This window comes from Dreissena polymorpha, chromosome 1, assembly GCF_020536995.1.
Source record: "Dreissena polymorpha isolate Duluth1 chromosome 1, UMN_Dpol_1.0, whole genome shotgun sequence".
Classification (NCBI taxonomy): Eukaryota; Metazoa; Mollusca; class Bivalvia; order Myida; family Dreissenidae; genus Dreissena; species Dreissena polymorpha.
Genome location: NC_068355.1, coordinates 154,915,426 through 154,936,264, shown reverse-complemented (window position 1 = coordinate 154,936,264; position 20,839 = coordinate 154,915,426). Strand labels below are relative to the sequence as shown.

The 20,839-nt window shown below is 38.3% G+C and overlaps 1 protein-coding gene across 1 annotated transcript; it reads left to right on the top strand.

Moving 5' to 3' along the window:
• The first annotated feature begins 14,342 nt into the window (after window positions 1–14,342).
• LOC127859385 (allene oxide synthase-lipoxygenase protein-like) lies at window positions 14,343–20,578 on the top strand. Its single transcript, XM_052396777.1, has 2 exons — window positions 14,343–14,447; window positions 19,838–20,578. The coding sequence occupies exons 1-2, from the start codon at window positions 14,343–14,345 to the stop codon at window positions 20,576–20,578; spliced, it is 846 nt and encodes a 281-aa protein (XP_052252737.1).
• The last annotated feature ends 261 nt before the right edge of the window (window positions 20,579–20,839 follow it).

Below are 20,839 nucleotides of genomic sequence, written 5' to 3'. Positions count from 1 at the left end.
ATAGCGTAAATAAAGCTTCAATTTAATGAGACGCTTTAAACTTGTAATTTTGACTTCTGTAAACAGCAGTCACACTGTGCATCTTTTCCGTAAAGGTGCCGGTTTGGTAATAATGCATTATTCATGTTAAAGCGGGTATGCACGATTTTGTCAAATATTTAAGAATTTATATAAAATGTGTAATAACTTATTATACATATATTTCAATATAAATTAAAATAAAAGTTAAGAAGAACATAAATGCGAAATAAGCCAGATATTTAATTCTGAAATCGAAAATGTATGTACAGTCGAATTCGCAAGCATGTATATCATGCATGTACGATGTGAATCTAAATTTAGTTTTACGAATCATTTTAATTTCCTGCGACGATATCTATTCATAGGACACACGAGCACTAACTCCGATCCTAATAAAAAGACGAATGCTTCGGTTATTGTAGGAAAATATGTACGAAATGTCTTCGTCACAATCGGCTCGGGGCGCTAATTTGTCTTTGCTGCATTTTATGAAATTCGTCTTCAATGTATATTTTTGCTTTCATATTTTGTGTTATTGTAACATATTTTAATCGATATATATTACAATTTAACACATATAAAAATCGTGCATACTCGCGCTTTAACGTAAGCGGTAATTCGCAGACTTGGCCACCTGATGTGAATATGACACTTTCTGTGTTCCTTTATTTCAAAGTCCCAGTTCGCGGAATAGATCGTTGTTTTGCATATAAATCGTATAGCGAGAAATAAACTTTACATAAATTCATTGAAATGTATTTTTTATTTTAATTAAAGAAAGAATGACATTTAAATGAGAAATAATTATATTGCAAAACGCTAATTCAATGTCGAATCTGGTGACAATGCTGACCATACCTTGCTACCAAAAGTGTGCGGTTCGAGCATCCCGGCAGTTCGACTGCGTTCCTGTTAGTATATCCTCGTTAGTCAGACCAACTTTTATTAATTTCAATATAGCATCAACTAGGCATTCGAACGCATTCCATCACTTATTCTGCAGTTTACGTGTCAGAAATTATAAATCAAGCCAGCCGTTCCGGTTTTCACCCTGCCCTAAAAAACTTATTTTTTTATCCACCAATCGACATATATCTTTGCAAAACAAAATTTACTCAAATTTTCCCAAGATACTGGTTACCCCAAAATCACTTTGCATAGTTGACGCTTTTGTTCAATGTGTATGAATGCCAAATTGTATGGAAGAATATTGATAAATTTCATTCAATACCCCTTTTCTTTAATTTTCAAATAAACTTAATAAGCATAACGCAATATCCCAACTACATACTGAACAACATAGTGATAAATATCGTTTTTTTCTAGTATGTTTTTTTCGAGCGTTGCTCATTATTTTGCTCTTGTTATCAAAGGGATGGAACTCATGGTATTAACGTTTTAGAGGTAAGCCTCAGTAATGTCTCTTGATGAACATCTTGAGAATTCGCATCAGAAATATGGGGCGAAAAAAACGTTTGTATTTAACACTTAAAGTTGGCGATGTCTGTTTTAGTTATAACTATCAACTACGTAATAGTAGGCCTTCTTCTCATTGCGAAGTGTCTTTTTTTGAAGTTTTCTTATATCCACGCGCAACATAATACACGCCAGACGCGAGTCTATTAAGGGAAATGTGTATAATGCTAACATTAATACACGCCAGACGCGAGTCTACTAAGGGAAATGTGTATATGCTAACGTTAATACACGCCAGACGCGAGTCTACTAAGGGAAATGTGTATATGCTAACATAATACACGCCAGTCGCGAGTCTACTAAGGGAAATGTGTATATGCTAACATAATACACGCCAGACGCGAGTCTACTAAGGGAAATGTGTATATGCTAACATTTGTAATACCTCGACTCAACCTTTGTCTACTGATAAAGATTTAAACTTAATATTCTGAGCCCACACTAGTAGATGCCTTTCTGAGCCCACACTAGTAGATGCCTTTCTGGGCCCACACTAGTAGATTCCGTTCGATATGTGAATAGTCTACAAATGATACAAAACGTTTACTTTCCACTTTACACATTTTCAAGACGATACTAGTGGAAACTGTTGTATATTGTGTATTTATTATGTGAGTGTCAACACTAATGTGAAGGCAATATCACAAGATACACGAGCTTCTATTCTACGATTTTATTGTTACATATTTACAGTAGCATATGAGCGTCTATACAGTTGCGCTACTAGATAGCTAATGCGCAGGGCTTATCACCGGAGCGGGATAAAGCGGGAATCCTTAACACGTGGTTGATCACGTGGGTATTGTAATGTTCTAATAATACAACATTTCCCTCTTCATGAATAAAAGAAAATTGAACTGCATGTATAAATCGAAATATAACAAGGTTTAAAATTCAAGTATGATTATAGAACACAAATTAAGTACTCTATGTACCGAGTTTGTTTTGTATTGATTCTGTGTGCTATGCATAAATCAAAATATAACAAGATTAAAGTTTATGCATAATTATAGAACATGAAGTTGTCTGCGTATTGAATGATTATAAAATCAACGGTTGTCATACTCCGCTCCGTAGAAGCGCGCATTCTTCTTAACTACTCTCCCAGACCGTGTTGCATAAGAATTGTCTAAAGGTATGACCTGGGCAGTCTTGGCTGAAGCAGCTGATTGGGGTTCCTTAGGGGTATTTGCAAGGATGTTGTAGTCGGGTACAGATATGTCTGAAACATTTTCATTAGTTTTGTGTAACGCAATGCGATTTCTGCGATACACTACTCCTTCTCGCGTCTGTACGGTGTAAGACCTTGGACAGTGCTTTTGTATCACTTTTCCCGGAACCCAAATTTTACCCATCTGTATCCTAACAGGGTCATTTACATTTAGAGGCGGAAGGGATTTGACCGACTTATCGTAGTTATGCTTGCTTCTCGCTTGAGTGTATTTTGAACACTGTTTGACCTTGCGGGCATTGATAGCCTGGGGGCACAGTGCTTTGTTTGTAATCGGTAATACTGACTTAGTTCTGCGATTGAGTAACAGCTGTGCAGGGCTGTAGCCACTGTTGAGTGGTGTGTTTCGGTACTCTAATAGTACGACATAGATGTTCTGATTGCTATCCCTAGCCTTTTTCATAAGTTTTTTGGCGATGCCCACACTTCGCTCGGCTAAACAGTTTCCTTGCGAGTGTAACGGCGATGATGTGGCGTGTGTGAAATGCCACGATTTTGCAAAGTCAGCAAACTCAGTGCTAGAGAACTGAGGTCCATTGTCACTATGCAGCACGTCGCAAATTCCGTTGCGAGCAAAATGTGTCTGCAATTTTCGAATTACTGTGTACGACTTTGTGTCCGGTAGATAGTCAATCTCAAAGAAATTCGAATAATGGTCCACTGTCAGTAGGTAATTCCTATTGTCAAAATGAAACAGGTCTGTTGACAAAACTTGATAAGGCCTGTCTGGGAATTCTGATGTAATCATTGGCTCTTTAGCATTCGAGTCTCTGTGAGTGAGACAAATTGGGCATTGTAAAATGTGCTCTGAGATTTGCTTTTGCATGCCAGGCCAAAACATACAGTCTTTGGCCCGCTGCAGGGTCTTTGTCACGCCTAAATGACCTATGTGTACCTGTTTGATCATGTCGGGCTGCAGAGATCTCGGAATAAGGAGTGTTTGACTCTGAAAATTAGGTCATCCTCATAAGACAGCTCATCCCTATGATTGAAGAATTCCGTAATCACGGGGTTACAATTTGACCGAGATTCTGGCCAGCCATCGAGTATCGTCTGCTTTAGAAGTTGCATCTGACTGTCGTCACGAATTGCCTGTCTGATTATTTCTAAACGTCTGTCAGTCACCAGCAGTTGCTTTCTAACCGAATGAACGTGTGTGTCCAATCCGTCAATTAGAGTTGGGTACGTGTCATTAACTGAGTGTCTTGACAGATAGTCTGAGACGGGTATGTCTTTACCACGCACATGCTCCACAGTGATGTCGTATTTCTGTAATGACAGAAGTAGTCTCTGCAGCCTCGGAGGCGCTGCCGATAGAGGTTTTTTTATGATTGACGAAATCGGTTTGTGATCACTGTGAACAGTCACGTGTCGTCCGTACGTCAGTTGGTGGAATCGCTTGCAACCAAACACAATTGCAAGTAGTTCGCGTTCAATGTTTGCATACAGCTTCTCACTTGCGGTCAAGCTTTTTGAAGCATACGCAATTGGCCTACCTTTCTGCCACAGGGAGCAACCTAACCCGTTTTGAGAGGCGTCGCATTCAAGCACAAGGGGCTCCTTGGGGTCAAAGTAACCTAGAACTGGTGCATTGGTAATCACGGCCTTGACTTTTTCGAAAGCGCGCGATTGAGGGTCATCCCAGAGGAATTCTACCTCCTTTTGCAAGAGGCTCCTAAGGGGGGCTGTAATCTCTGCGAGATTTGGCGCGAATTTTTGCCAGGTAGTTGACCATGCCTAGAAAAGTCTCTAACTCGGCTCGAGTTTGGGGGGCTTTAAGATCCGTAATTGCGTTTTGTTTGCTACTGTCGGGTTTCAGACCTTGACTTGAAACAACATGACCAAAGAATGGCACTTCAGTCGCACTTATAATACATTTGTTCGGGTTAAAACGGACACCCTTGTTTTGAGCTAGTTTTAGCGCGTTTCGCAAGTTTTGATCATGCTCCGCCCTTGACCTGCCACTTATAAGAATGTCGTCGACAATACAATGGACTCCTGGTGAATTTTCAAAAATTTCATTGCATTTCTGCATGAAAATGTCACCCGAGGAACTAATTCCGAACGGTAGTCGTAGGTATCGGTACCTTCCGAACGGTGTCGAAAAACACGTCAGTAGGGACGACTCGTGGTCAAGTTTCACACTCCAATAGGCATGTGTGATATCAAGGATGCTAAAGTGCGTAGCTCCTGATAAGTCATTCGTAACGTCTTCTAACGTCGGCATTGGGTAATGGGGCCTGCAAATAGCGTCATTCAAAGCTTTTGGGTCTATGCATACCCTGAGTTTGCCTGTCTTAGGTTTCTCTATAAGAACTGTACTGTTAACCCACGCGGTTGGTTCGGTGACCTTTGTGATGATTCCATCGAAAACCATTCGATCAAGCTCAGCCTTAAACCTAGATTTTAGGGCTTCTGGGACTTTGCGCGGGGGGTTCACGACGGGGACTGCATCTTCTTTCAAATGCAATTTAGCATAACCTGGGATTTCCCCTACACCGCTGAATAGCGTTTTGAATTCGGACATCACAGTGTCCTTGGTAAGAGGCGTCTGCTCTTTTGGGGAGTTTTCAACTGAATATGTCAATTTGATCAATTTAAGATCAAGTGAAGATTTGAGGCCAAGTAGTGGAGGGGCTTTGTTTCCGACTACATAGAATAATGCGTCTATTTTGTCTGATAAGTGGGAGCAGGGGAGACGTACTTTACCTATAACCTTAATTAGGTCACCTGAGTATGAGGTGAGTTTACTGTCGGGGGGTTCCAATGGGCTGCTCAGCTTAAGATTGCGAAATGTATCGTGAGGGATTATATTGCACTCACTTCCTGTATCAATTTTGAAATTGACCGGAGTCATATTTGGCCCAATTGAAATTTGTACAAATGCACGGTCTGGAGATTGTGAAGAATGTGCACTTACCACGTCAACGAAGTACTCTAAGGTGTCGCCGGAACCACTGTCACTGTGTCCACAGGCACCTTCCATAACACTATTGTCAATGTCATGCACTGACTTGTGCGCACTCCGTTGTTGTCTACACTTAAAGGCAAAATGGTTGAGTTTGTGGCACTTTCTGCACTGCTTTCCGAAGGCAGGACAGGATTGTTTGTTTGGCCCATGGTTGTTGCCGCAGTTGTCACAGGGTTGCTGTCCACGGTGTTGCTGTTGTTGTTGTTGTGGGTACTGCTTATGCGTTGCCTGGCGTCGTTTCGGTCCTGATTTCCGCTTGGAGGCGATAGCGTCCACTGGTGTTGCCGTCATTGACGTTGCACCGGTTTGATTGGAAACAATGTTCATTGATGCCATTTGATGTTGGCAGTATTCGAAACTTTGAGCAATCTGAATTGCCTTATCGAGAGTCAATTTGTCACCCTCGTTGATCAGTTTTTCACGAATTCGCGTGTTGTTGGTACCGATCACTAGTCTGTCCCGGATCATCTCGTCTTGGATGCCATTGTCTTTAAATTTACAATCTTGAGCTCTAAGGCGGAGTCGGGTGATGAACTTGTCGATTGAGTCTGCCCCTTGGACTTCATTGTAAAAACGAAATCTGGCGAAGACAGAGTTGAGTTTCGGCTGCACGTACGTTTGAAATCTCTTGTAGTGTGCCTCTAGACTTTTGTTTTCCTCGTCGGAGAGCTGCCAAGTTTGATATACGTCTCGCCCTTTGTCGCCAATCCATAGAAGAACGTAGGCGATTCTTTCTTCTTCTTTTTTGTCCTTTAATGGTCCTTTGAACACAAGTTCGGTGTGACGCTTGAACTTTTCCCATGCTTCAGGTAGATTTGAACTCTCCCAGTCCATGCTGGGCGGTGTAATTCCTGACATATTCATTGTCACTGTTTAGTATCCCGCGCGTCGTGAACGAAATCCAGTTGATATCAGTTTATGTGAACGTTAAGTCCGTTATTCTGACACCATGTTGTATATTGTGTATTTATTATGTGAGTGTCAACACTAATGTGAAGGCAATATCACAAGATACACGAGCTTCTATTCTACGATTTTATTGTTACATATTTACAGTAGCATATGAGCGTCTATACAGTTGCGCTACTAGATAGCTAATGCGCAGGGCTTATCACCGGAGCGGGATAAAGCGGGAATCCTTAACACGTGGTTGATCACGTGGGTATTGTAATGTTCTAATAATACAACAGAAACAAATTGCGTTTTACAAAGTCTTACATGCAAAATGTTCTTTTTATTATTATTATCATTCACTGCAATCAAACAAAACGTTCCAGGCATTTTACATCCTCAATATCTGTCTATCAGATCAAAATAACTTTTAATCTATATGATTTAATATGTTAATGTATGTTTAGAATATATCAATAGCCCTAACATTTGTTCACCAAAAATCCATGAAAATGTAAAACACACACTTTGATTAGCTACAGCAACGCACAAATGATGATACTTTTGCCACAGAACTGAACATCAAATGAAAATCTAGTGTAGAATAAGTATAACAATGTGTAATACCTTGTTTAGCTCATGACACCAAATTTATAATACTCACACGCAAAACGATATTTAAGTTTATTACTCTTCATCATAACTTTTGCATAATTAAATTGCCATATGGTCATAAAATAAAAGGTGATACTATTTTTTTTATAAAAGCTCATTCGGGGAAACGAAAAAAATACGTGTTCTGGTGTCGCAAATATCATTGTTTACATGTTTCTCATTTATTTTCTGTCATATAACGTGACGCATGTGTACTTTAAAGCATGAAGACGATTTATTGTTGTTTAAGTCTAAATTAATTTTTCTCCGTCCGTCCGTCTGTCTGTCCGTCTGTCTCTGTGTGTGTCTTTTCGTGTGCGCGTGCGTGTGTGTGTCTGTCTGCCATGCCTGCCTGTCAGCCTGTGTGTCTGACTGACATTCTGTCTGTCTAGTTATCTGTCTGGATATCTGTCTGTCTGTCTGTCTGTCTGTCAGTCAGTCTGTCTTCTGTCTGTCTGTCTGTCTGTGTGCGTATGTGTGTTGTTTATCTTCTGCCTGTCCTGCATGCCTGTCTGTCTTCTGTTTGTCTGTCTAACTGTCTATCTGTCTCACTGCATGTCTGTCTGTCTTTCATTCTATCTTAATTTCTGTCTGTCTGTCTGTCTATTTTCTCTGTCTTCTGTCTGTCTGTCTGCATTCTGTATGTCTGTCTGTCTGTTCTGCCTGCCTGTCGGTCTGTCTTCTGTGTGTCTGTTTGTCTGTGTGTGTGTGTGTTTGTCTGTGTGTGTGTCTGTTTTTATTTCTCTGCCTGCCTGCCTTCCTGCCTGCCCGCCTGTCATCTGTCTGTCTGTCTGTTTGTCTGTATGTCTGTCTGTCAGGATGTCTGTCTGTCTGTCTGTCTGCCTGTCGTGTCTGGCTGGCTGATTGGCTGGCTTGCAGGCCGGACGGCTTGCTAGCTTTCTTGCTGGTTGGCTGTTCTGCCTGTTTGTCAGTGTGTCTTCTGTTTGTCTGTGTGTCTGTCTGTTCTCTCTGCCTGCCAGTCTTCTGTTAGTCTGTCTGTCAGGCTGTCTGGCTGGCTGTCATGCTGTCTTTCTGTCCTGCCTTCCTGTCTGTCTGTGTGTTTGTGTCTATCTTCTATCTGTCCTGCCTGCCTGCCTGTCTGTTATCTGTCTGTCTGTCTGTCTAACTGTCTGCCAGCCTTCCTGCCTGCCCGCCTGTCACCTGTCTGTCTGTCTTGACTGTCTGTCTGTTTGAATGTCTAATTTTATGTCTGTACGTATGTCTGTCTGTCTTTGGGTGTCTGTCCGTCTGTTCTGCCTGCCTATCAATTTGTCTTCTGTGTGTGTCTGTTTTTATGTCTCTTTGTCTGTCTGTCCTGTCTGTCTGTCTGTCCGTCCGTCCGTCTGCGCGTCCGTCTGTCTCTCTGTCTGTCAGACTGTCCGACTTGCTGGTTATCTGTCTGTCTGTCCTGCCTTCCTTCCTGCCATCCTGTCTGTCTGTCTGTCTTGCCTTCCTGTCTGTCTTTCTGTCTATCTGTCCCGCCTGCCTGGCTGGCTGGTTGGTTGGTTGGCTGGCTAGCTGGCGTGCTGGTTGGCTGGCGTGCTGGCCGGCTTGCTGTTTTTCTGACTGGCTGGCTGTCTTCTGTGTGTCTGTTTGTCTGTGTTTCTGTCTGTCCTCTCTGCCTGCCCGCCTGTCTTCTGTCTGTCTGTCAGGCTGTCTGACTGTTTGACTGTCTGGCTATTTGGCTGTCTATCTGTTCGCCTGTCTTTCTGTCCTGTGTGCATGCCTGATCTGCCTGTCATGTCTGTCTGCTGGCTGGCTGGCTGTTTCCTCTGTGTCAGCTAGTTACACAATTGCATGGTTATTGTCATTTATAAATGATTCTTACATAATTGTGGTTACTTGTAGCTTTACTCCCTCTGACTCATAATATATATGCAAGCATATTCCCCTCTTAATCCAACTAATAAATAATAATCATAACTAGCAAAGCCCTTCTCACAAAGTGGTATTCTGGATGGGTGTATTTCAGGATGTTTGTAATGTTTAATTTGATTTTTCGTCGTTTTCAAAAGTAAGTTACACTTGTAAACGGTATTTCGGATATTGCGTACGACTTTTTACACGAGCTAAGGAGTATCAATTATATTAATTTGAACCACTATTAACTTTGTCAAATCAAGTTTGATATTCTGAAAACCTAGCAGTCGCGATACATGTAACGTTTGTTACTTATTAGCACTATTATGTCAAAGTTTAAATAGTAAAATCTATAACTGGAATATAATCGTATAACTTATGAATTCTCTTTGATGACCTTGTTTGGTTATCGTAAGGCATCCTTCATACCAAAACATTTGTATTGCAATGACGACATAACGAGCGAGTTATTAACAGTTTGTTTAGAGTGGTTGACGTCGGACTAAGTAAAGGCCCACATTTGAGGAAACCCTTTATTGTTTGCATTTAACTATTTTGCTTGAAATGTCTGTATACTTAATATGTTTTCAAGTAGTGCATGCTTTGTAACTACGGGTATATCCTGTACAAATGCGCGTATAATAAACAATAAATAAATTTAAGTGTAGTGTTTAAATAAGAATTGTTTTTGGAAAACATCTACTTTCGTATCTTAACCTTATGACCTGGTGCAATAAGTAAATGATTTAATCATGGGAACGACTTAGTGAGTCGTACAAACAAATTAGTAAATGGTGCGCGAGAACGACTTTGTTAGCCGTCGGAACGACAAAACCTCACTCGTAGAAACGAAAGAAATAATGATGGGAACAATCTAGCGCGCTAGCCTATACGAAACAAGTAGTTAAACTCGTGTTTCACAATGGCCGATACAAGAGACTCTTACACTAAATATCGGACACATATCTATGCGTTTATAACATACCGTTAGGGCCATCGTGGTAACACATTAAAATCCAGAGGGCGACAGTGCGATAATGCGATAGTACGATGGCGACAATGCGATAGTACGATGACGACAGTGCGACAATACGATGGCGATAGTGCGATGGCGACAATGCGATAATACGATGACGACAGTACGATAACGCGATAGTACGATGGCGACAATGCGATGATACGATGGCGACAGTGCGATATGACTATCGCATTGTCGACATCGTACTATCGCACTGTCGCCATCGTATTGTCGCACTCTCGCATTGTCGTCATCGTACTGTCGCGTTGTCGCATTGTTGAATCAATATTCTATTCTATGCAATATCATCGTAGGAGTCAGCGTTTGTGTCTGATTCCACATTATCTTCTTGTGTGATATTATCTTCTGAGCAAACATTTTCCTCTGTGCAAATAATCACTGAGTCAAAATTGTATTGTGAACCAGCGTTTAATTCTGAACCAACATTTAAATGTTTTTCAGTATTATCTTCTTAGCAAATATTATCGTTTAAGTCCACATTATCTTCTGATTCAACATGATCTTCTCGCCAATACTACCTTCTAAGTCGACTTTATCTTTCGAGACACCATTACCTTCTGAGCATATATTTGTGGCGAACTAAAATGTTCAGCCAGCTTTATCTTCTGATTCAACATTATATTCAGATTTAACACTATTTTCAGGCTCAAATTATTTTCTGAGCAAAATATAATCTGAACCTATATAATCTCTTGCTACAACATAATCTTCTGAGCCAAAATTTTTGCTGACTCAATAGTATCTTCTGAGCTAAGATTATCTTTTGAGCCAATATTATCTCTAATATAACATTTTTGGGAACTTTAATAGCTTAAATGGGTAAGGTTTTATTTGCAACACAAACAATGAACTTTTTCACATATTTTCTGTATTTTGAATAAATGACATGACATGTATTTACTCACAAATATTTACTATTTTGAGTAATTAGACATAATTATATTTTGCAGAACAAAAGTTGAGTAAACAAAATCTGTTCCGGGAGGTGAACCAGGGACCTCGTTACCACAGCACCACGTTGCCTCAATTTACAATGGTCAATTTTAAACTTATGCAAGTAGAACTCTTATTTGCATTAACTGCTAACATGTATACAAAGCATGTAGGGAATCATATATTCACGAAAGCTATCGGGCCAGACAAAGGTTTGGTATTGTTAATTTTATGATGCTCAACTGATGTTCAGACCTATTTTTCATGAAGAATACTTCATTAGTGCAAACCTATGTTTAACTATGTTAAAATGATAGAAAATTCATAATTAACAAAACGGATAATAAATCATATCTGTACATGGTACCTAAACAGAACAGGAAGGAATTACTCTCCTAAAATGAATTTAAAATACGTGTTCCATAATATAAACGGCAGGGGGAAATTCCGAGTGCGGAAATAACGGGATATTTTCTCACGTTCGTATGTTTGTTAAATGTTATTTAAAATATTAATCAACGAGACTATAATATTTGAAAAAGTCTAAAATAATACAAATAGCAAAAAAAAAAGATGAATAAAACTTTTACCGATATTATTATATGATAATCCACAAACGAACTGAAACCTATATGTTGCTTGTTTTAATATCATATAAAAATACTGGTAAGAATCATTGATTTTTTTAGATTGTAATCTTGCCAAACTGTGAACAAGTCCTTTTAAGTAATTGTTGCAAAATACATGCAATAAGCTTTAATGACGAAGCAAATTATTTATATAAACTGATACGTGATTTGTTTTGAAATGTATCAGATATCTTTTACGTGAATGATAATACCTTAAACAAAAAATCTCTATTCAGCATTTTCCATAATGCAGGTTTTGCTGGGCTAGGTTTCATGGGTTTGAGGTAAGCCAAGCAGCTAAGCTGGTCAAGTCCACAATGATTTGCAGTCAATTATCCATATTGTTTAATCCATTTATGCCTAGTGGACTCTCCCATCCTTCTAAATTGGATCATTTCATTTCCAAAGTTAGGGATGTCTAGTATATTTATTTCTATATTTAGAATATTCCTTATAAAAATTCCTTTAAGCAAACAGCGCAGACCCAGATGAGACACCGCATCATGCGGGTTCTCATCTGGGTCTACGCTGTTTTCCAAGGCCTTTTTTCTAGACGCTAGGCATAAATGGGTTAATGTCGAGCTATATGTATTGTCCCGTTCGGTATAGGTAAATCGTCACTTGATTTAAATAAAATACCGCGTCCTGGCGATTTTGCTGGAGTTGTTTCATTCCTTTTTATTTATAATTTAAGTGTCAAGTCTACCTGAAGTGCATTATTTTATTCAGTCCATATCTACCTTAAACAATAATACTTCTGATCATACTGCGGCCTAGTCACTTTAAGAGTCGTCAATATAACACGCGAAACAATGATTTCAATTTGAATACATTACTCATTCTAATTTCTAAATTCACCCGGCAGGTGTATGTCCACTTGTAAGGCATTTTGCCCTTATTGCGAAAAAAGAAATTCATTTGTATTTTTTTTTTAATTTAAGGTATTGCTATAAGTGATTTAAGTAGTGCATTTTTAATACGACACTATAAAGAGGAACACTTATCTGACCACAATAGCGGGTATTCTAAAAAAAAATATTTCTATTTTATTTAACCTTTTGGGTCTGGAAATAAGACCAACACATATATCCAACGTAAACAATGTGTTTTCTTCCATATATGGAAGCAAGTACGTACTGGTCGCACCAGGTTTATATTGCACTGTGACAATATTATCTGTAATCATGTTTTGTGTTCATGTTATTGCCATCCTGCATGTTATTGCGCTGAAGATCATTCGTAAACAAGGGCGTGCGTCATTTGACATGACGGCATATTAGAGCAAAAAAAATGTAACCGTGCTCGTTGCCGGTTACCCGACCTTCCTTAGAGTTCATGGTCTAATCTCATTTCATCATTTTTTTTCAAAGATTCAGTTTTTAATAACATAAACTTGCTTTGTGTTCAGTAAATGCTTTCCATACTTCCACATTCTAGTGTTGTTTAGTCTTTTCGTTGTCTTAATTTCTTACCGCTAGCATGATTATTTGTTCGAGGAAATGTGTGTTTTCATGGCAAAATTAGTTATAAAGTTGAATGATAAGAAACTGTTATTTAAGACGGTCCGAACAAACAAAAAGGTGCCAACTTTATTTTTTTAGAAGTTCTGGTATTGATATAAATCATTCAACGTGTTTTTTTTAAATAAATATATTGTCTTTGTTTTTTAATGTAAATGTTTCTATATGTGTTTAGACTACCCAAGAAATTCGAACCTTTCATTTACCGTAATAACGATATTTATAAATCAAATAAATTGACGCTTCGGGTTAAACGATATCATTAAGAACACCCCCAGTCTGACGCTACTTATCTCCGCTGACAGGAACTGATGAATAATTCACGATTATATTACCATTGCCGAAGCCATTTTATCTTCAAAATTGTTTGGTACAAAACTTTAAAAGCTATGCACAATATTCAAGGGAAAGTTTGTTGTTTTAAATCTAAGGTACCTTTATATTTTTGCCAATTTATTGCTATCCACATGAAACTTAACTGACATGATTCGTTCCCGATGATCAGTTGGATAAACACCACCCTTCCAAATACTGTATTTCACGTTAACTGTCTAAATTAATTTCATTGAACGCGGATAGACCGAGCTGTGTATTGTTCGGAAGGTGTTTGTTAGCGTGACGTTTATATTTAATTTTAATTACAAAGAGGTTGCCTTTATCCAGAAACACATACATATTTAAAGTTATGACTGGCCTAGGAAGGTTAGACCCTCTCTAAGTTCTAAATAAAACAGTACCCATATTTGCGGTATCTAAAACAATAAATATCATAGCGGATCTCGAGAAATAGTAAATACTGTACCATCGAACAGAAATCTCATCTTCGGCCATTGGCCGCGGTTTACATTAATTGATTAAGGGTGTCATATTTACTATACCCCTAAAATTTCTTTGTTTTAAATGATATTCTTTCGTTTTTTAAGGATATTGCGTTTTCTTGCTCACATTGTGCTCGGGTGAGCTAAAACTGCTACACACATGTATTCTTTGTATAGAACAAAAATAGATTTCTTAGTATCATGATATAACAATAGGACGACATGAATAAAAGCATCTGATCGTGTAGTTAAGTTCACATTTGGTTGCAATCGCCAAAAGTGAGGTTGGATATTTCGTCATGAGTCTGAGACAGGGCGTTAAGAGACGAATGGAGGCATCATCGGAGCAGGATGGGAGTCCGTCGTTGAAAAGCGGCTTTACTTTTCATATTGATAATCCAAACGTGAGTACCTATAATTATTTTGCTGTTAATTACATGCATATGTCATACCAATATTGAAATCTAACAATTTAGACTTTTAACATGACCTCATTCATTTTCATCCTTCTTTTATAGGCGTTAGTATTTCAATATCGGGAAAATTATATTAAAATAAGCTTTAATTTAAATTATAAAAACTTCTTAATCAGCAGCGTAAATAACGAAAAAATTATCTTTACCATTCACTCTATAAATGAAGAAAATCATTGCTAATTTACCATATTCAGAATCGAATGTAATAATTAGACAATAACACACGGCAGAGCTGGGCCCATTATTGTCGTCCGGCCAAGCTCTGCCGTGTGTTATCGTTTATATTTCTTATCATACTATTTTGTTCTTATACTATAATTTATAACAGTGTCAGCTGTATACACTTTTATTTTCATTCAATTTATTACGAAATGTATGAGGTACCTCATGTGACGTAATGTCTCTGACGAAACACACATATATTTTGCGATTTTAGCGACGACAAAACGGACGTGATGGTTTTTTCAACAGTTCCATATTTTTTGGCATTGAACGAATCTAAAACATATTTTGGATTGTGTTTTTGTCATGCATAATTGGAAGCTTCGATAGGAATAACATTATTGAAATCGCTCCGGCAAATTATTCGATTTCGTCAATCGTGTCACTGTCTTTAGTGACAGTGGAAGGCATTCCATACAATCCCGTCAATCGTTTAAAAAAAACAACTTTTTGTATACAGATATACGAATGGAATGACAGGAAACGGAATAGCACACGTTGTTTTTATGCCCCCGGATCGAATGATCGGGGGTAAATTGTTTTTGACCTGTCTGCCTGTCATTGTATGTGTGTGTCCAAAAACTTTACCTTGGTCATAACGTATTATATTGAAGATAGCAATTCGATATTTGTCTTGTATGTGTATCTCATGGAGCTGCACATTTTGACAGGTAAAAGGTCAAGGTCAAGGTCATCCTTTAAGGTCAAAGGTCAAATATATGGCTTCAAAGCGGCGCAGTAGGGGGCATTGTGTTTCACAAGCACAGCTCTGTTTTTTATTATTATAAGCATCGCATTAAATATGTCATCGAGGTAAGTATGTCTTTATCTAAAAAATAAATTGTTTGAAGAAATCTTTTTAAGCTCAAATAGAGGTATCAATCTCATATACAGAAGAGGTTCAGTTTTTATTGGTTTTGTATAATCCAAATTGTGTGTTTCGTGTCATTATAATTATGTTCGATTCTTTCGTTGAGTTGTGGCTTAATTTGATTGATCACTTTGGCTAAGACTGAATGTGGACGCCATTTTGTTAAGTTGAAGCCGCTTGCTCCGATTCTTTTCAGATAAAAAAAATCGTCCCAGTCGATTGTAAGATACTTTGCACGATCGTCATTTTTAACTAACATGTTGTTTCATCAGAGGCAAGAAGTAAACTGATACTTTTCTTTTACAAAAGCTTATCAACGACATAACAAAAGCGAATCTAAACGAGTTAATAATTTACTATATAATTGTGTAAAACTCGTATTAATTGATGTTATCGACTTCGTTCTTGTGAATAAAGAAGGTCTTTTTTTTCAAGAAATAGCGCAAAATAACGATTTTACTACTGATACGTACGCACCAGTTGGGCAAACATAATCATACACCTGATAATGTAAACAACCATTGCTACTTAAGTGAGAAAAATTTCATACAAATACAAATAATGCAAAACAGAAAGATTTATTCAAATTGTTCAGTACCAATATGTTAAGTGAACACTACATTTATTGTGGAAGAGCAGACAGGTGTCATTATGGAACCAGCTATCGAATACTCTAAACAGCAAATCGTATAACACTACGTTAACCTATTGTAATTTAATATTCGGGGTGCAAGAAACACCGAACCAAAAAGACATGTAATGAATTTCTAGTATAGAATTTTACCAAAAATCAGCTCAAGATATGAAAGTGTTGTGAAAAAAAACTCCTGAAAGCGGTTATAATAGAAAAAAAAATCTAATTCCAAGGCTGATAACTTCGCCAAAAATCCATGGGCCGAAACGAATTTGACACTTCTTCTGTAGGTCATGTAGGTAGACACACATACCAAAAATCAGCTCAATATCTGAAAGCGTTGCTTAAAAAATCTCCGGAAAACGAAATGCCGGACGGAAAGACAGACGTACAGACAGTTCGACTGCTATTTGCAAGCCCTACAGGAGGGCATAATAATAAAAATATGTTCGGTCAAGTAATGGAAACAAACAACATGTATACGTCTGTTTTACCCAGGTATTAACCTTTCTCAAAATCGGAAGAAAATTTACCGCAATAACACTCCAACGAATAAATATAACAAATTAATAAATGTTCACATGTCATTACCACGGAATACCGTTAGGGCCATCGTGGTTACAGATTAAAATTTAGAGGGCGACACCGCGATAGTTCGATAGTACGATGGCGACAATGCGATAGTACGATGGCGAAAATGCGATAGTACTATGGCGACAATATTTTGTATTTTTTAAGATGTGATTAATAAAAAATAATCACACTCGTGACTTGCCAAACGAATCGTGCGTTTACCCTACTTATAGGTTACAATATACTAAATAATCGTTTCATGTAGGGCTGTACTCTCTAAAAAATATCATAGTTGACAGAAAGGCATGTTTTACACTTTTTACTATTATTCGGATGTTATCTTTCGGAGATAATGGTAGGGCATGAATAGGTGTTCACTACTGAATCCCTGAAATATGATAAACTTGAAGACTATAGTTAACCATTGCACTGAAAAAGGTTACATTCCACTAAGAAACGGCCGAAAAAAAAGTTGCAAAAACAGTCGATTTTGATTTGTGTCAAGTTATTTCTTGCATTGTACATGACATATCTTTTTTATTGCATTAATCGATTCCGCTTAGAATGGCCTTTAAGAAAAGGTATGGTTATGGGGGTCTTTATGTGCAAAATGTTGCATTTATTTTCGCTTAAAGATGTCGCTTTTACATTGAAATATATAGGAAAACTATTTAGTATATTGTGACATTTAACTGGTTCCCCGTTGAATATAACCGTTGACTCCGTTGACTATAATATACAACAGGTACAGGCTAATGCATCGGCGATTTTATTTGGATAACGCGAGACCCATCGGAAGGAGGTTTATAACTATTTTTATGGGAAACACCACGCGTAGACATAAACATTGTGACGTCACATTTTTATACAAAGATTCACATGCTTTCCACTTTTAAGTAATGCGAGGATATTTCATATCATGTAGTATTTGAGTTGCATATGTATAATGAATCTTATTCGACTAAAACAAGCTTATATCCTACCTGTCAGCTGTCAAAAAGTTCGGGAAAATAAACCGGAAATAGTAAACGGATTACTTTCCCTGATATGTTTCTAAAAATAACCGGTCAAATTTTTGACCGGTGAAATTAGTTTGTAGGTTGCATTACACTAAATCATTTTGTATCCCTCCGTTGTCCCTTCGAAAGTAGTGCCTATTTCTAAAGAGTTCCTTTTCTCTTCGGTATTAAAAGCAATTTAGCGATCGCACCCATGCCTTTTGTGATTATTTCCTGCATCCTATGTGTGTCTGCAACATTTTGGCGGATTTCATTGGGGATTACGTTAAAAGATGACTGTTTGGGGTGCGTTTATTGAAGTACGGGGCTTTTGTCGAAATTTCACTTTCGAAACTCTGTTTTCCGAGGGTGCTTGCCTTTGGGCGAATTTTACTTTCTTAAAAGTTGCGAGACCATCTATTTTTGACTGCATTTATTGAAAGAGGACAGATTTATCTTTAAAATGATACCGGTCTTGCAAAATTTGATGTATAGGAGATACAAGAAAAATGCTTTGAAAGTTTGCAGTTTCATAATGGGACCCTATAGGAAATGGAATTAGTGTAATATGAACCTTTAAAAAACGCACATACCGAGTCTTCAGGTACAATATCTATAGAAAATCACTATTTAGCTGTGTTATTTTATTGATTGGATTACATGTAGCGGGAAAACATGCGAAAAGTATAATAGCGTATGTGTTTTCTACGATTTTTAAAGGAAAATGGGATTTTTCGGGTATAAAAAGTGAAAAAAAGTACAGAAACCCGATTTTTGGGCCTCAGTTCTCACCGATACGCTGACAGAATTCTCATCGAAAAAGTTGTATTCTGACTGAACGGTACCTCTTCCACGAGGTTAGAAAATAAGCGACTTGCTTTCATGGCAGGAAAATATAACTCAATTTTCCAGTCGATAATAATACGCTGTTCATATGTACGCATATTTAATTTTCATTATATACCCGTATATATATATATATATGTGTGTATTAAAGAAAGACGAAAAGAAAAGTTAATTGAACAGCGGAAACTTTACGAATACGTACAGCGATAGGTGGGCCTGCCTTGCCAGCTGAAGGAAGTTCCAGAAAATTATATATCGCATTACGCTAAGGCAAAAATAATAGCAGCAGCAGGTTGTCTTGGTGGATCAAAGGAGGTGGCTCTCCACGGCAACGATTGGAAAGATTTAAATGACGTGAAAAAACATCTTTGGACTTATTTTTCCGGCACCATCAGACTTAACACGGTATATTACATGTTTGGATTCTTAGTGTTTATCTTTTATTGTGCAAATATCCTATGTCTGATCATTGCACTTTTATACCAGAGTAGTTTTATTATTAATCGTAGTAAGCAAGTAGAATATTTTGATACAACTTTAAAATTCACTGAATGTTGGTAAAAAGGCGAATGTGTTATTTTAAGGTGGGGCGACGATATCAAATTCGGAATGCAGCGTTTTGCTGGCAGAAACAAAGAAATGATCAGGCTGTGTACGAAAATACCTGAGAAATTTGCGGTAACAGCCGAAATGCTAAAACCCTTCTTACAAAATGATACCCTGCGATCGGAATTATCGAACAAGCGTTTTTTTGTAATAGATCATTCGATTCTGAACAAGTCTAAAAAGGGGAACGGAAGTGTAGTGTGCTCTCCCATAGCGTTGTTCTACAGACGAAACGATGACAAAATCGTTCCCATCGCCGTACAGCTGTTCCAGGATAACGCCGACGACAATCCCGTCTCCTTTCCTTCTGACAGCAAATACACATGGATTCTCGCGAAGATGTGGTTCAATAACGCAGACGCATGCGTCCCCCAATCGATCAGCCATCTTGGGTACACACACATCGTCATGAAGGGGTTTGCGGTATCTGTTCACCGACATCTGTCGCAGTCACACCCGATGTTTAAACTCATCGCACCGCACTTTATGTATATGATGACAATCAATGAGCTTGCTGTTGGGACTTTGCTCAAGAAAGGAGGCTTTATTGACACAGTAGTGTCTGTAGGTACAGAAGGAGCCTTTGAGTTACCGAACCAAATGGAAGCTCAACGTGGAAGGAACGCTCCCGGCCAACCTCAAAGAGAGGGGTGTAGACAGCCCAGAAGTAGTTTCCTACTACCCCTTCTGGGATGATACACTTCTGACGTACAACGCAATCCTGCAATACGTAACAGATTACGTGCTCCTATATTATCCATCCGACACCGTGTTGTCTCAAGACATTGAGCTACAGAGCTGGCTGGCAGAACTGGACAGACCCATAGCAAATGGTGGCCTCGGGGTCCTGGGTGTTGAAGGTGTCAACGGGACGTTTACGTCACGTGACAAGTTGATTCAGGTCGTCACGAGCATCATTTACACGTGCAGTGCGGGTCACGCGGGTGTGAACTTCAAGCAGTATGATGAGTACGCCTTTATGATTAACTACCCATCAAAACTACGAGGAAATCCGCCTAGCGACAAAAGAAGTCATTCTGAACGCGACGTGCTGCAAGCCATTCAAGATCGCTCTTACCAGTACAAACTTCTGACGATAGCAAAAATTATCAGCGAGCATTCTTTCGGGAAACCGTTGGGAAACTTTGAAAAAGATTACGTCTGCGAGCAGAAAGCGTTGGAAATTGTGAACAAGTTTCGAGAAGAGCTAAAAAAGATCAATGCAACCACCCAAGAAAGGAACAGAAAAAGACCAATCCGCTACGAGTGCATGCTTCCAAGCTTAATACCAAATTCTATCAGCATCTAAGAAAAACACGGTAATGTATTGAACATCGAATTACAGTAGCCTTATTTTCTACTCGTTCTATGGTCAGCGAATGATTGATTCAGGACAAATTTAAATATGTCTTGTGTTTTTTAACCACATCCCAAGATAACAATGCGTTATAGTTCTTCTAATGTATACGGTTATTTCCGGTACATGTTTTATGTATACGCTTTTTTTCTGGACGTGTTTTATACATTCATACAAAATATTTATTAATACATGTTACAGATATGTGTTAAC